A 15,746-nucleotide genomic window follows, 5' to 3' on the forward strand; every position below is an offset into this window, starting at 1 on the left:
ACCTTTTTAAAAAACTTTATAAATGCGAACGTTTCATAGACTGAGAACGGTGAAATTTCAGGATCGTGCTGAGCTAAACAACCTATCCACCAAGCTCCTAGTTAAACCACCTCGGGGACTGGTAAAACGAAGAGAGCACACGCAGGCGCAGAGCCCTTGAATGCCCGAGAGAGGGAACGGAACGAAAAGTGCAGAGCAGCAGTTTCCAGTCGGCGGAGGGGAACAGTGCGCTTGTGACTCCGCGCTGGTGACTCTTTCTTGGCCTTCCCCGACTTTCTTCCTTGTCTTCGCTGTAGTGGCTGGTGCCGAAATCCCGGATCCAAAATGGAGTCTTTGAGTAAAGCGGGGCAGGAGATGAGTTTGGCTGCCTTAAAGCAGCATGACCCCTACATCACCAGCATCGCCGACGTGACGGGCCAGGTGGCTCTGTACAGCTTCAGCCCCAAAGCCAACGAGTGGGTGAGTGGAACCGTCCCCGTTTGGGCGCGCGCGTTTTCTTGCCCCCATTTCTGCCCCTCGCGCCCTCCGCGGAGATTCCCTCAGTCCTATCAGCGCTGGCCCGCACACCTCGTGCCCGGATTCCCCCTGCCGGGAAGGCCAACAAGAGACGGGGACTGTGCCCCGAAGCGCTTCCCTCCCCAAGGAGGCAGCCGAGGAGCACCGCTTCTTCCTTGACCCACTGAAATTTTTCCCTGTGGGAAAAGAGCGCGAGAGGTTAACTTAATTAATCCCCCCCCTTCCGAAACACGCCCACTGCTTTCAAGCAAGGCAGTCTGGTGCCCCCTTCGCCCCACGCTCTGGTTTCATGCTCAGCTGTTTGAAAGAGCAGTTTTCTGAGAATAAGCTCCGTGGAATAATATGGGACTCGCTTCCAAACATACCTGTTTAGGATTGATCATGTGGCCTCTAATACAGTTTCAACTGTTCTGACAGTCGAATTAATCAAAAACAAGTAATCCTTGTCCATCAGTCTTTGCAAAATTAAACAAATTCAATGGCAATTTACAAACTTAACAGCATTTTGCTTTGTGCATGTCCTGTGGGTGAGCACACCAGATGAAAAAGCTCTGATTCTTGTAAATGTATTGTTAAAATAAATTTTGCTAGTGCAGACTTTGTATTTAAAAATAAATACAAATTATGAGTTTCCCATGCTTTCCATGTCCAGGGGCACCTTTTCACCGGTTCTATACTCTAATTCAGGGGTAGTCAACCTGTGGTCCTCCAGACGTCCATGGACTACAATTCCCATGAGCCCCTGCCAGCAAACGCTGGCAGGGGCTCCTGGGAATTGTAGTCCATGGACGTCTGGAGGACCACAGGTTGACTACCCCTGCTCTAATTGACACTCATTTCTGGAACCCAACCACACATGAATATGATATATGCCAATTGCAGAAATCTTTGTCAAAACAAAAAGAAAGTTGTGCAAATAATATTGCTGAATTAAAGTAAAGAAGTATCAGGAAGTAGTCTTAAAAACAATTAAAAGTTGGTGTACATTCTAGAGTAGATCTTAGTGGTTTACCACTTGGTCACGGGATACATATCCTCACAGCAGCACCCACATAGGAGTCTACCTGATTGAAGGGCGTTATTGACAGAAGGGTCTGCTTTCATGACTTGGACGGTCCTAAGATTCTGGTTATCACCTTTAAGGTCATACACGGTCCGGACCCAGTGTACACGAGGGGATCGCCTCTTTTCTTATACCCCCCAAAGAGCCTTACGCTCTAGCACTTTCAACTTCCTGGTGATCCCTGGTCCCAGGGAAGCTTGCTTGACCTCAACCAGGGCCAGAGCTTTCTCTGTTCTGGCCCCCACCTGGTGGAATGAGCTCCCAGAGGAGGTTAGGGCCCTGACAGAACTTGAACAGTTCTGCAGGGCCTGCAAAAGGGAGCTTCTCTACCAGGCATTTGGTTGAGGTAGACTGGTACCACCACTTCCCAAGGGCCCTCTCCTGAGCCTCCCTCCTATGGCACCCACCATAATTCTGCCCAATCCACTGGGCTATCAGTGTGAGTTAATTCAGTTTTTCCCACATTATTGCTTGTTGTTTTTCCCACATTGTTGCTTGTTGTTTCACTTCATTTTTGTTAATCTAAGTTATCTGTATTGTTCTGTCTTATGTGAACTGCCCTGAGCATTTGGGGAAGGCAATATGTAAATATAATAAATATATATGTCTTAAAGAAGCATATGCATATGAATGCATGACATGGCTTTATACCGAATCAGTCCATTAAGACCAATAATTTCCTATCAGATTGGCAGCAGCTTTTCAGGGTCTCAGGTTGAGGGAGGGGTAGTCAAACTGCAGCCCTCCGTATGTCCATGGACTACAATTGTAGTCCATGGACATCTAGAGGGCTGTAGTTTGACTACCCCTGGGTTGAGGTCTTTCACGTTACTGGCTACCTGAGCTTTTTAACTGGAGATACCATGGATGGAACTGAGGACTTTCATGCCCAGCGAATACGCTGCCAATGAAACATAGACTGCCAATACTTGTGAATGTATAGGCATGGTGGCTAAAAGACTAGACAAATAAAATAAAGGAAACTCCCTAAAGTACGTAATGTCCCTGCCTGGTTAGCTGCTTACAAAGCTAGTCTTAAGCTCATACTCTTCAAACTGCTGTATTTTGTCTCTCAAGCCTAACTGAGTGAGAAATATAGTATATACTTATCTGTATTCCTTTTCTCTCAAAATTTTGCACTTTATATGTTGTAATAAAAATTGTTCTTGCTGTTAGACCTTCAAATTGTTTTTTTCTAATGCAGCTGTTAAAATGACTAAGAACCAAACTAGATGTTACTCTGTCCTCAGGGTCATCAGGAAGATGCAGGCATTTAAAAGAGCCTGATCCTGATGGGTGCTTTTGTTCCCCTGTTGAACCTTATCAAGGGCCAAAACAGTTTGTGGAGGCAGTGCACAGATTTTGCCACTTCATAAATTGTGTGTAGGGGAACAAAAGGACCTTAGCTTGCTGCACTGCGGCCCGATCAGGATTGGGCCCTTGGGACTTTTTCAAGTGACATTTAAAAGCCAGTGGCAGCCACAGTTTGGCTCTTAAATGCTTCCTTACCAGGATAATTCTGTTTTGCTTGTTTATTCATTTAATGGGTTTAATTCATTTATACCCCACCCTTCTCCAGTGGGGACCCAAAACAGCTGGCATAGTTCTTCTCTATTCCATTTTATCCTCACAACAGCTCTGTGAAGGAAATTAGGCTGAAAGAAAGTGAGCTTCCATGGCATGAGTAGGGATTTGAACCTATGTCTTCCAGATGCTAGTCCAACAGGGGCTTGAGACATCTTGGGAGTGGGCTGTAACATATGTTTAAACAGTCAAATAAATAGGACCTGTTAATAGTTTGATAGCTAAAATGTTACCTTGAATGCTATAAATGCTCTGTATAAAGGAATGGTCAATTAATAGCTATAATTCCTGTTTGTTACAGGAGAAGACTGACATAGAAGGCACCTTATTTGTCTATAAGAGGTAAGTTTCTACTGATCTTATTTTAGTTTCATCTTTACAGTGCAGCTTTCTGAGTGCTGATGATGTCTGAAAAGTTACCATCTGTTAGCATTAAAAAGACTTGGCAACCTGGTGCGTGGTGTGTCTGCTTTTTTGTTTCCACACTAAAGCCCATCTTAAGAATCATGTACAAATAGCAGGTTAATTCCCTAACAATGCAGTCCTAGGGAAATACCCTTCAAAATTGATTGAAATTAAGAAGTGTAGAAGGGTGTCTTTATAGGATTCCACTGTAAAAGAGGAAATTCCATATGTCTGTTGGATTCCCCTTTTCTCCTTTAAGGTATAGCAAAACCTGTTAAGTACCTCCTTTCTTTCAGGGTTTGCTGAGCACTTATATTTGGGGCTGCTTTGTAAACTGCCATGTTCCTGAAGAGTGAATAGTGTATGAACATGTAGCAATAGGCTGTAGCTTCAGTGTTGTAAATTGTCATGGTAAAAGAAAGTAAAGGGCTTTAGGATGTAATTTATTTCAAATTCATCTACTTACAAGGTAGAAGGAAGGAAATCACTAATACATGGCAAGCCTGCTTGTTTTAACCCTTCATTCAAACAGACCCATGAATGTGTAAGTTCTACAAATATTATTGACCGTTGTTACGTTTCTTGGCAGTGAGCTCTGGAAATTAGTGGAGTGTAATGTGCATTGGCTTTCTCAGTCTTGAAACATGAGTAAGGTAAAGGTATCCCCTGTGCAAGCACCGACTCATGTCTGACCCTTGGGGTGACACCCTCTAGCATTTTCTTGGCAGACTCAATACAGATTGGTTTGCCATTCCCTTCCCCAGTCATTACTGTTTTACCCCCCAGCAAGCTGGGTACTCATCTTACCGAAGGATGAAAGGTTGAGACAACCTTGAGCCAGCTGCTGAGATCAAACTCCCAGCCTCATGGTCAGAGCTTCAGACAGCATGTCGGCTGCCTTACCACCCTGCGCCACAAGGGGCTCTTGAAACATGAGTACTATGCTGCAATGAACACAGTTGTCCACAGGTGACCAGTGCAAGAAGCTGCTAAAAATGCCCCTATCTATATATCTGATGTTACACTTACTTTTAGTACAGAATTGTCACTATCATTCATGGGTTGGATCTGTTGCAGAGGTTGGATTGGCAGAGATCAACAGTGAATATATATGCATTTTAGCTACTCTGTCTGATGGCTGAAGCCATTAATCCTCACTTCAGTGTTTGACGTAATTGCTGTTAATGCCGCTGCAACATCTATGCTGGGCTACCTATAGACAATTTGGGTTCAGATTTGCTTGGAGACTGCAGATGGTACAGTGGCCCATTTCCTGAGGCTGCTGAGCTGTCAGGAAAACACTAGAAACACGTGCTTTGTGCTCTTTCTTGGTTCAGCATAGCTTTCACAAGTATATTTTGCAATGCCAAAGTCCAACTGAATTCTGCATACAAATATTATTCTGGGATTCAGTTGGATCCTGACCAGTTTCCTCATTAATGTTTTATGATTAATTAAAACCAGCAGTGATTATAAGGCTTCCAGTTTCCTCCGGATGACAAGAAAAAATACCCAAGTCTTTATCTGGCTGCTTTTGCAACCTTTTTAGAAGTCTAAGAAAGATAAAATGTTACTCTCCTTGTTGACAGTGTTGTAATGCCTTTGGGCCTTCTACAAATGCTATTTCCAGATCTCTACCCCTTGAATCATGAGTTCAGTTGAATTTTAATTATTTTTGACATGCCAGCTCAGGCTGTTAGTCCATCTGTTCTAATGGAATTACAACAATAAAGAGAAACTGATTTATTGAAATGATTTTTGTGTTCGACTGCTATTGGCACTTTAGGTGTGTTAACTTCAGTGAGAGCATGCTTAACCTTGTGCTTGTTTATAGCCTTAGTTTATCTTTTGTGTTCCTAAGAAAAAATTTAAATTATATTCATTTTGAGTGTCAAAATACATAGATTTCTATTTTTATGGGAAAAAACTGTATGCATAATAGATGAACCTACATTTTGCTTGCAGTGCTCACATTCAGGAAGATGGTGTAGTCTAAAATACATTCCCAGCTTTCCCCCCATTATTATATTATATATGTTGTGTACAAGATACACAGTGCACAGTTACAGTTCCTGTTTCATAGATGTTTCTGGTAGTTTATTTCAAAAGAGCATTTGGACACTCAACTTATTTCAGTAAAATTAAGCAAACAAATTATATCTTACATAGGCAAATAGCTACAATAATACTTGCAGTATTTTCTTTGTGCCTAGTCGCTCAAAATAACAATTTTCATCACATCCAAAACCTTAAATAGCCATTCCTGTGTTTTAGTAGTTTTTTTTCCAATTAGGCCCATATTACTTTTACTGTTAAAAATTCTTTTTATAATCAAGAATGATGATTTGTCAGTTATGAACATTTCAAGAACAGAGCAGAGTTGTTATATCATGACAGCAGTTCAGAAAGTTACCATTAGCAAACATTGTGGAATTTTTAAATTTAATACTGTTATACTATGATACTGATGAGAAATTATTAGTAGGGGTTATTTTTTTTGTTTAGTTTTGAGAATATCTGAAACTGACTTTTTGGTGTTGGAAAAATATATGCAGTTCTCAATTTTTAAATGAGAACGCTATATTGGATTTTAATTGTGGTTTACTTCTACATCAGAATTCAACCAGTATTCTTGGAATCGCTTCATAGGACTTGACAATCATTTTTTTTTAAAGCCCACTCTCCCTTGCAAAAAAAGAAAAAAAACACTATCTCATAACAGTAGGTAATTTTGTTAAATATTGCTTTCTGATTGTTATTCTGATATGGAAATATATTTTGAGTTCTAATGAAGTTGGTGCAGAACATTCTCTACCACCACACTATTGATTTTCCCAAAATGTACACGGTTGCTATTACTCAGATTTTTTTAATGTTCTTCTTGAAATCATAGGTCTGCTTCTCCTTATCATGGCTTCACAATTGTGAATCGACTGAACATGCATAACCTGGTTGAACCTGTAAACAAAGACCTAGAGTTTCAACTGCATGAACCTTTTCTCCTCTATAGAAATGCTAATTGTGAGTATAAACGTGAAGAATTGGAGAGACTCTTTTTTTCCTCAGTTGTTCTGCAGCATTTCTGTTATTTGGGATACAGCAGTAACTAACCCAAAATTCTTGGCACTACTGTCAGTTCACTACATGCTGTTCTTTGAATGTACTTATTTTATTTACTTTCTACCCTCTTTTCTCGAAGGGGCTCAGAGCAAACGAAACAATATATCTTATGAAAACAATAGACATGCCTGGCTCCTCTCTTGAAACTCACCCAAGAAAGCGCATGCTTAGCTTCTAATGGCCACCCATTCCAAAGAATTAGAGCAGTTGCCTCTCTCCCATAATTTCAAATGCCCTGAACGACATGGGTCTGTTAGAATTTACTGTTCTCATTATTATGGCTCTTACTATTGTTATTCATGGTTACTGAGTTTTACTGTACCGTTCTTCCCCTTGTGTTTCATGAGCCTCGGGGGAGTGTGGTACATACATGTAATAAACAAACATTGTAGTATAGGCCAGTGTTAAATGAACCTCCATTCAAGAAGATGCTAGCTATTGGCATACAACAGAAGAAGACAGTCCTTTAGATATGAAGGATCCAGACCATAGAGTGTTTTCTAGGTCAAAACGTACATTGTGGTCTGTTCAGACTTGTGCTAATAAGTACTGTGAATTAATAACTGTTTTCAAACTCTTGAAGAGTGATCGTTTGCATACTGTCTCTGCAACCTGGAAAATCTGTCTGAATTTGTCAGCTAACGAGTGATAGTGTTGTTCAAGTGTGATGGCCTAAGAAAATGTCAGTGGCATGTGGATGAAGAACAGATAGCATGTTGGGAACTGTTGCTGCATAGCAGGTAGTCCATAATACATTGGAAAGCATGCCCTTCAGGGTGTTTATGTGAAGATACTACTCAAGGCTTATTGATAATATCTTGAACCTAGCTCTAACAAAAAGCAAAAGAGCTAGTATACCACGATAGTATGAGGGTTTATATGATTAAATACTTTCTCACAAAAAAATGTATAAAAGGGCTAAAAAACCTTTTATCTAGTCTTCTATGCTTGGAATTTTTATTATCTTGAGGAACATTGTCAAGCACAGTCTGACAGCACTTGTCATTTTACTACTTCATGTGATGTTGTGAGTAGTAGGGCTGATATATGAATCATGTAAAAACAAAGGGAGACTCTCCAACTATTGAGCAATGCTTCCTCTTTTTCTTCACTCAACAAATTTAGTATCACTTTGTTGCCATGTAGGATGCCTTTAGTTTCAATTTGAAGGCTTGTCTAGCTCCCTCCATCCCCGCTAACTACAGCGTAACTACTTTTATCTGCACAAAATGAGTCAATAGTCTGGAATATAACACAACATTCCTACAGCTGGAGCATCCGTTAGCAGTACAACAAAGCTTAACTAACATTCCAAGTACACTTGGAATTTAAAGTTCAAGAGATCACAGAAAAGTGCTCCATCACATTTCAAGTGATCCGACTCTTTACATACTTTCCCATTAGTACATACAATGGTCCCGAAAGGTAGGCTAGAGCTATCCCCAGGTTTTAGATGTAGGTCTAATAATAAGACCATGAAAACTTGTCTAAGGCTGAAATCCTGAAGTAAGATTTGCATTGTCTTTGATCTTAACTGCAGTTAGTGGCAATCAAATGTGAAACTTTCTTTAAATCCTTGTGAAGTTTAACTACCGCTCAGTTTAAATGGAATGCTGAGGGCCAAGAGGAACTTACTCTTTGTGTAAGCATGGTGTCATGTTTAAATTGGGATCTTAGCATGACAGAATTCTATAACCTAAGTGGCCATTGTGCTGGTATGTTAATATATCACATGTGAAGTGGGCTTGTATGTGTAACATTGCATGGCTAATTGCTTATCCTCTAGAATCACGTTTAAACTGGGCCAGTGTTTCATGGGTGCTGCAGCATGAGCCACATCCATTCTTAAAGCCCAGGGTGGTAATTCATGCTGGCGAAGAGATGGGGTAAGGAAGAATGTGGTGCTTCTAGTTCCTTAACCGCTGTCTGTGTTGGCTGTTGTTGCTGAGGTGAAAGTTGAGTTGAGGATTTCATGGCACTCACATTGTATTACACACTTCCAAATTGAGTTGTAATTTAATAGTTGCTTGAAGGCAGCAGTCAGAGGCAACATCCGAGTATATGGTCCACACCTGTTTTATTAGTGCATGATCTCAATAGCAGCATATATGAATGTTCTCAGACATGATCACAATTTAAATTTCAAATGGTTGTTGAATATTTCTGCCCAATATGTCTTGGTCATTGTGGGAAAATCTCTTGCAATTTTATCCAGAAGAACTTGTAGCAGTACTAAATAATATGAATCGGATGGAAAAAATGATGTATTGTTTCCATTTGATTTATGTGGAACAAAATTCTTAGAATTGTACAAAATATATTGTTGGGGGACAGTACTGAATAAATTATTTTATTAAGACATCTAAGTTGCTGTAGTCCCTTTGATATATCGTTTAAGGAGTGCCAGTCCTTCACTATAATGGGCTGTGTAGTATAGATGAAATCAGCATACAGCCAGTATGAAAATGCAAATAGTTAAAAGCCATAAGTGCTTGTCTTCTTTTCATGCAGCTCCCTGGCTTGCTTTCCATAGATTTGTATTTTATTAACCATTACAAAATAGAAATTGCCTTTCTACTGATTTCTACTCAAGGCTTAATTCTCCTGTCTTAAAACTTTTTGTTTGGGTGCAAAGGATATATACAAATGTGAAGATTTACTTATAGCTTTTTAAGCTTTGTACTCTTTGAATTGCAAAACTTGCAGCATAGGCACATCTGAGTTCTGGCTGAACTAAAAAAATTTAAGTAGCCACTTCTCTCTCTCTCATGGTTTTGCTTTTGCAATTAAAAAAGGGTGGGCTGTCTGATTGCAGATGCTACAGAGAAATGCTTACACCCTGTGGAACTTTTATGAAGACATGAGGTAGCTATTGAGGGCTGCTTTAACTCATAAAGCAGCTTCATTTATACTATCTTTGTTAACATTTAACAAGGAGAGACTATAGTAGTATTGGGTCCTAGTTATGAAGGGCATTGTAGTAATGCTAATACTTATGTGTAATGCTGTTCTTATGTGTAGTCCTACATGTATCCGTTCTCCTTAGATAGTAGAATCCAACAAAATTCCATGGAAATCACTTCAAAGTTAAACCAATGAACTTGGATTTTGGATCATACTGAGACCTTCGGTTGATACTAATTTTTATGCAGATCACCTTAGACATGATGGGAAGGTGGGATATACATTATAAAAATAGCTTAATGGAATATGGCTAAAGTGTTCTAAGTACAATTTTAAGGCTTTAAGTATGTCTCTTTGGATCTAAAGTCAGTTGCCCATTCAATGACTTTATATATTTCTGTGACTTCATGAAAACATTTTCTACAGCTTTGCTTTTGTTTCTTTAAAAGGGCAAACGGCAGTGACGTGCTTTAAAAGCATTCCCATTTTTTCAAGCACAGGATTTTTCAGGAAACAGTTTAAAAACCTGTTCTTTAAATCTGCTAAAATCAGTTATGATTTGAATTCAATATAGTCATGTAAGCCTTAATCAGTGATAAGCAAAAGTTACCAATCTAACTTCAAAAATGGTGGGATATACTGGTACAAAATTTTATTTGTAATGTATGTTTCTGAACTGCATAAGTGACTAAGTGGAGAATGAGTTCTTTGATAATTAACCATCTCTAGTAGAACTAGAGTTATTAGTCTGCATAATAGGAAGGAGTACAGCTCAATGATGACAGGTTTATATGGGTGAACCACTCTACAGGATAAACAAAAATATTGTAAATTAAACAAAGAAAACTTAATTTGCTTTTAGTTTCTTATGGTATTGTTAGCCTAGCTCTCATTAATAAAATCAAACATCATATATTTACTTGTGTAATGATGAATAGATACAAAGTTGAGTGGTTCAGGGTCCCAGTTATGAAAATAGGTGAAACCATTTTGAACTTACCTGTAAATGAATCTATGAAGTTGGTTTCCACATCTATTTCGCTTACAACTTTCCCTTTGTATCTGGTATTTTCCTCTGGGTGTGCAGAACTAGTTTCCATGGTGTTAAAAGATGGGTTTGGCAGGCAGATCTGAAGAAACACCTGTGTTCCCCTCACATACACACACCTGGCCTATTTCCTTGCTGGTGTGTTTCCTTTTGGTCCAGTTGAATGCAGCATAGTATATTTACTCCCGGAAGATTCAAGTAGGTAGATGTGTTGGTCTGAAGTAGCACAATAAAGTCAGAGTCCAGTGGCACATTTAAGACCAACAAAGATTTATTCAAGGCGTGAGCTTTCGAGTACAAGCACTCTTCCTCAGAAGAATGTACTGAAATTCAAGCGAGTCGTTCTCCTTGCTATAACAACTGATTCCTTTGTAAAATTCCAGTTGATAGCCAGGCTACCTGCTTTTTTCTTAAGTAAAAATATCAGTGTGTACACAACAGGTTTAAGAACTGTCACCTACTGGCTATTTCCACTGTCGTCAGAATGGCATGTGTTTTGGTTGTACAAGAGGAAAGAATCTTCAACTTCTGCTTTAACTCAGCTTCCTAAACAAGATAAGGAATGAGTCTGCTGTTGCTATTTTGGTAGAGAGAAATGGTAAAATTGCATTTAGGATTTTTATAATGGAGTTTAAGCTGAGGACAGCCAGACATGTAGAACAGTGTGATCCAACAAGCTAATGTGTTATCACCATTCACTTTCTTGTTCTGAGTTTCTCTTGCAACATAGTTATCTCTGTCCTGTCTGTCTTAGATAACTAGCTTTGTTTAGGGTAAATCCATTAGTACTTGGCTTTGATAGCCACTTTCAGCATATGTTTTTTCTTTCACCATGCTAATAACTGTAGGTTTATTCTGAAGCTTTTCTGCCCAGAATCAGTTTTCTCTGGCATGCCTTTTTAAATTTGTTCTTTTGACTTAAATTGTCAAATGATGTGTTTATATGCTAGGTGAATGTTGGTCATTAAAGCTGGCAAACAATATGTTCAAGCATCTTTTTTTTCTTGAGCTAGGCTTACTGAGAAAATACCAGTTTTTAAAGGATCAACTGTGGTTAGCATGGCAGTTAAATAGGTTGTATGCCTTGTTATCTGGGTGCTTGGTACATACCCCAAACCTTTCTCGATTTTAAAATTGAAGGCTCAAGGGTGCAGTTGAAATGCTTAACACATGTTCTACATGTGAGTTGTACATTTGCTCATTGTTATTTTCAAAGAATAACACCCATTGTACACTGAACTTCAACTATCAGGTACATTTAGTGCTACAGAAAAAAATCTTTTACTGACTATGGATGACCATAGGGTTATTAGAACTACTGCAGAGTAAATATTGGTTCTACTTCAGTGGGGGAAGTCATCGAAAGATTATTAGATTAGGGTTGGGTGCTCCGGTGCCCGGAGTGGCCATTCGCTCTCGACGTAGCCAGCACTGCGCCACGGGCGGGGGGGGGGGGGAGGCGCAGGTGTCGGCACGCTGGGGGGCGCACACACGCTGTCACAGAGCTTCAGCTTTCCCCACTGAAGTAGAATGAGACATTGGTCTTACCCAAAGGCTTTTTCTGCTCTGTGGGGCAAAGTCATCCATTTCCTGCTCCAAACAAATACACACACACACACACACAAAAGGAAACGAAAGGAAAGGAAAAAACAGAATAGGAAGAACATGGGAGCACAGGCAGTCCAGGACTGCAAGACTACAACTTGCATTGAGGAGCTTATTAAAAACTGGAAGGCCAGCCCTTGGTTACCTAGTAAGGCCAACCAATTCAATTAAATTTGAATAGCCTGAGCAAACAGAGTTGTGACCTAGTAATCCTTGGATGCCCCACCTTCCCACTGAAGAGAAGAAACCTTCAGGTAAGACTAGCGATTCATTCTGTCTGGGAGGTTAGGAAGAGAGTATCTTAAAGTTATGGCATGTCTGTTTCTAAACACAGAGCTCTTGACATGGTTAATCTTTGGGGCTGCTTTGGTAACGTGCCCTTCATGTTAAATGTTTTTGATCATTTTTCAGGGCAATTCCTTGAGGCTCATTGCTGACAGGAAATACTGACTTATTTGATATGTTGTCAGACAGGGTTAACTTTTGGATGCAGGCCTCTTTCTGCTTCAGTGGACAGCCTTGAACAATTCTGCTTGCTGACTTGTTTACTCCATTAAGCTGTCTTTCTAGGCTGCTCTTATCTTTTGCCATCAAGCCACAGGCTTTACCTCCTTAACATTTGTTCCTCCCATTGAGGGTAAGTCAGTAGAAATTGCATCTGCCTTGGATTACTATAGCACCACACACCTGACAAAAGAAATGACTGATACAAGATGATAAAATATTTGTAGACATATGGAATAATATGAAATGTACAGTGGTCAGATGGAAGGGACACTTTGTTGGTGGGAGAGGTGACAATATAAAATCTCTTTTTATTTCAATCCCACTGAACCTGGGGCAGGAACAAGATTTTTAGCACGAACAACTTTCTGTGCCTATTATAATTTAACCTTATTTAGAGTCCATTCATCTTTTTTTAATTTAAACATCCTTTCTATATTAGCTCTCTTATCCAAACCTGTCCTGCCTCTTCGGTTTTTGTGCCTATAACAACAGCACACAGCTTCTGATGTTCCTATGAAATGTATATTACAGAACTCTCTCCTTCTTTTCATGATAGTAGATACTGTCTGGGCAGGGCATAACCTCTTTTCCCTCGGTTTCCCTCACGAGTTGCTTTCAGTTGCAACTCGTGAGGGAGCATTCTCAGTATTGCTTCTCTGTATACCATTCTCTAAGAATAAGTATGTAGAAAAAATTCCCTTCTCCGTGATTGGCTTGGTTTTACTGCTTTCCTGATTACTGAGCCTCCCACTTTACTATTAATGTAGGAATAAAATAATTATGTGTTTGAGCTGCCAGGGAAGGGCAGAATACAAGTGCAAAATTAAATTAAACTGAAAGGCATAAGTGGTAAGTCTCCAGTAAAAAAAAAATGAACCTTTGAGGAAGTATTGACTTGTAACATGTTTTGCAATTTCTCCAAAAAGAAAAACATTGGAATACTCTGTGAATACACTAATACCTGTTAGTGTTTGATGCCATTCTTAAAATGGTAGAATTATGGGAACCCTTTGATTTCTGCTGTTAAGATTTCTAAAAATTATAATTTATAATCCAGTTGTGACCTTGGTGTTAAACCATATCTTCATAGATAGCCATGGTCCTTAATGAAGTGATTGGATAAGTGAAATCCTGTTCTGACTTCAGTATTGAATACTGCTAGATATGGTGAAATTTGCTCAAGAGTTCTGAAAGAAGAATAGCTGGGTTTTTAGACCCTGCTTTTCACTACCTGATGGATTCCCAAAGTGGCTTACCACAGTGTGAGGTAGGTGGGACTGACAACACTTCTAAGAGAACTGTGTCTAGCCCAAGGGCACCCAGCTGGCTGCATGTGGAAGAGTGGGCAATCAAACACAATTCTCCAGATTACAGTCTGCCACTTTTTAACCATTGCACCAGGTTTCTTAACAGCCCTGGAAGGGATTCCTGAATGGGAGAGAGTCAATTAATATTTAATATATTTTAAAAATTTGTTAAACCTTTATTGGGTGGTATGACCATGTCGCTGGAGGGGGGGGCAGGTCAACATACCACCTGATAAATTTTTAACAACTCATAGTCTGCATGGTTATGCTATTTCTGGGGTTTGTCCAAGCCTGGAGAATGTTTTGGGGGTTTCTCAACGGTAAACAAGTTGAGAAAGGCTGCACTATACCATGCTGGCTTTCTTACATGTACATTTTAGATATCTCTTAGGAAAGTGTGATGATTTGACACATTCAGTATGGCACTGTTCTCTATTACATCTAAGAAAATAAGTTTGACAACCCTGTAATACTTCAAGATCTATTGTAGTTACTTGTTTGCATCACATTTGTTGGCTGTTCACACTTTGCGTGGCAGCATGTTCAATAAACATAAATGAAAAATTTGTTTATGAAGCAAATCTCTCTGCTCTCTGAAGTCTTCTAAGTATCCAAAATTTCCCCAAGCTTATTTTAGGAAAACATTTGTTCAGTGAGATAAATAATTTTAATAGTATTGATAGAGTTTATGTAGAGAAATGTTTATGCTACATCTCTGGAGACCTGTTTGAGACAGCTTACATAGTAAAAATATAATACTTTACTAGTGGTTTTCTAATCAAGTGAACAAATGTACTTACTGAGATTTGGACACATTTTTGGAGATATGTTTTCTTAAGGCTCTATTTAGAAAAAGCCTGTAAGTGAATTTACTGATTTATTCTAACAACATTGTCATTCTCTCTAATAGTAAAAATAGTTAAATGCCTCTCAGTGTAGCAATGAAATGGAGCCATCTACGAACATGGTTTCTGTATACCCAGACTTCCCCAGGTATTCAGGAAAATGTTCATTTTCAAGTGAGAAATGGGATACCGTTCCCATGGCCTGTTAGATGCTGAACATACTAATTGATATCCAGAAGCTTGTATATTGAGATGTGTTAACTTATTTTCTTTAAAAGGCAGAGGGGATTAATTGGTTGCTGAATCCCAAATTGCTTATGCTGTTGACAGTACTGAAACCAGGTTTACATGCATCTGAATCCTATCTTCTACTTCACGCATGTAAGAAGACCTTACACGCATGTTGGAAAACATGGCTAACTGAACGGAAGTTCTAAAATTTTAACTTCCCCATTAGTTCAAATGTGTATCATGTCTTTGAAATGATGACTCATTTTGAATCTAGAAAAAGAGAAAAATATAGATATATTGAATTCCAAAATTGTATTTAATCTTTTCAGTGTAGCAATGAGGACTCAATATGCAAAAGAAATGTTAGTGGTCATTAACAACCTTGAATAGCAAATATTTATTTTATTATTTCATGAGTATTCAGAACTTCACAGTAACATTACTTTTTCTTGGAGTAATTATAGTAAGAGATCAATCAGTGCCAAGTTTGTTGTGGACTTCTGTGACTAGATTTTTTGTTTTTTTTTTTACTTACGGCTTCTGATCAACAAATGCGGTGATTCATAGTTTTAGTATGTTTATCAATGGACTGAAGTTGTTGAGTGGCACTG

General features: G+C 39.1%; 1 protein-coding gene across 2 annotated transcripts in view; it reads left to right on the forward strand.

The window, feature by feature from the left end:
• Positions 1-205: 205 nt before the first annotated feature.
• DCP1A (decapping mRNA 1A) overlaps positions 206-15,746 on the forward strand; it is a 44,316-nt gene continuing 28,775 nt past the window's right edge. The window contains exons 1-3 of one of the 2 annotated variants that reach the window (XM_077325546.1): positions 206-459; positions 3,465-3,505; positions 6,462-6,589. In XM_077325546.1, the coding sequence (XP_077181661.1) occupies positions 325-459; positions 3,465-3,505; positions 6,462-6,589 (304 nt within the window). In that variant the 5' untranslated portion in view covers positions 206-324. The remainder of the gene's footprint in view (positions 460-3,464; positions 3,506-6,461; positions 6,590-15,746) is intronic. The other variant, XM_077325545.1, reaches the window with a different exon arrangement.

The sequence above is a fragment of the Paroedura picta genome, chromosome 3, assembly GCF_049243985.1.
Source record: "Paroedura picta isolate Pp20150507F chromosome 3, Ppicta_v3.0, whole genome shotgun sequence".
NCBI lineage: Eukaryota > Metazoa > Chordata > Lepidosauria > Squamata > Gekkonidae > Paroedura > Paroedura picta.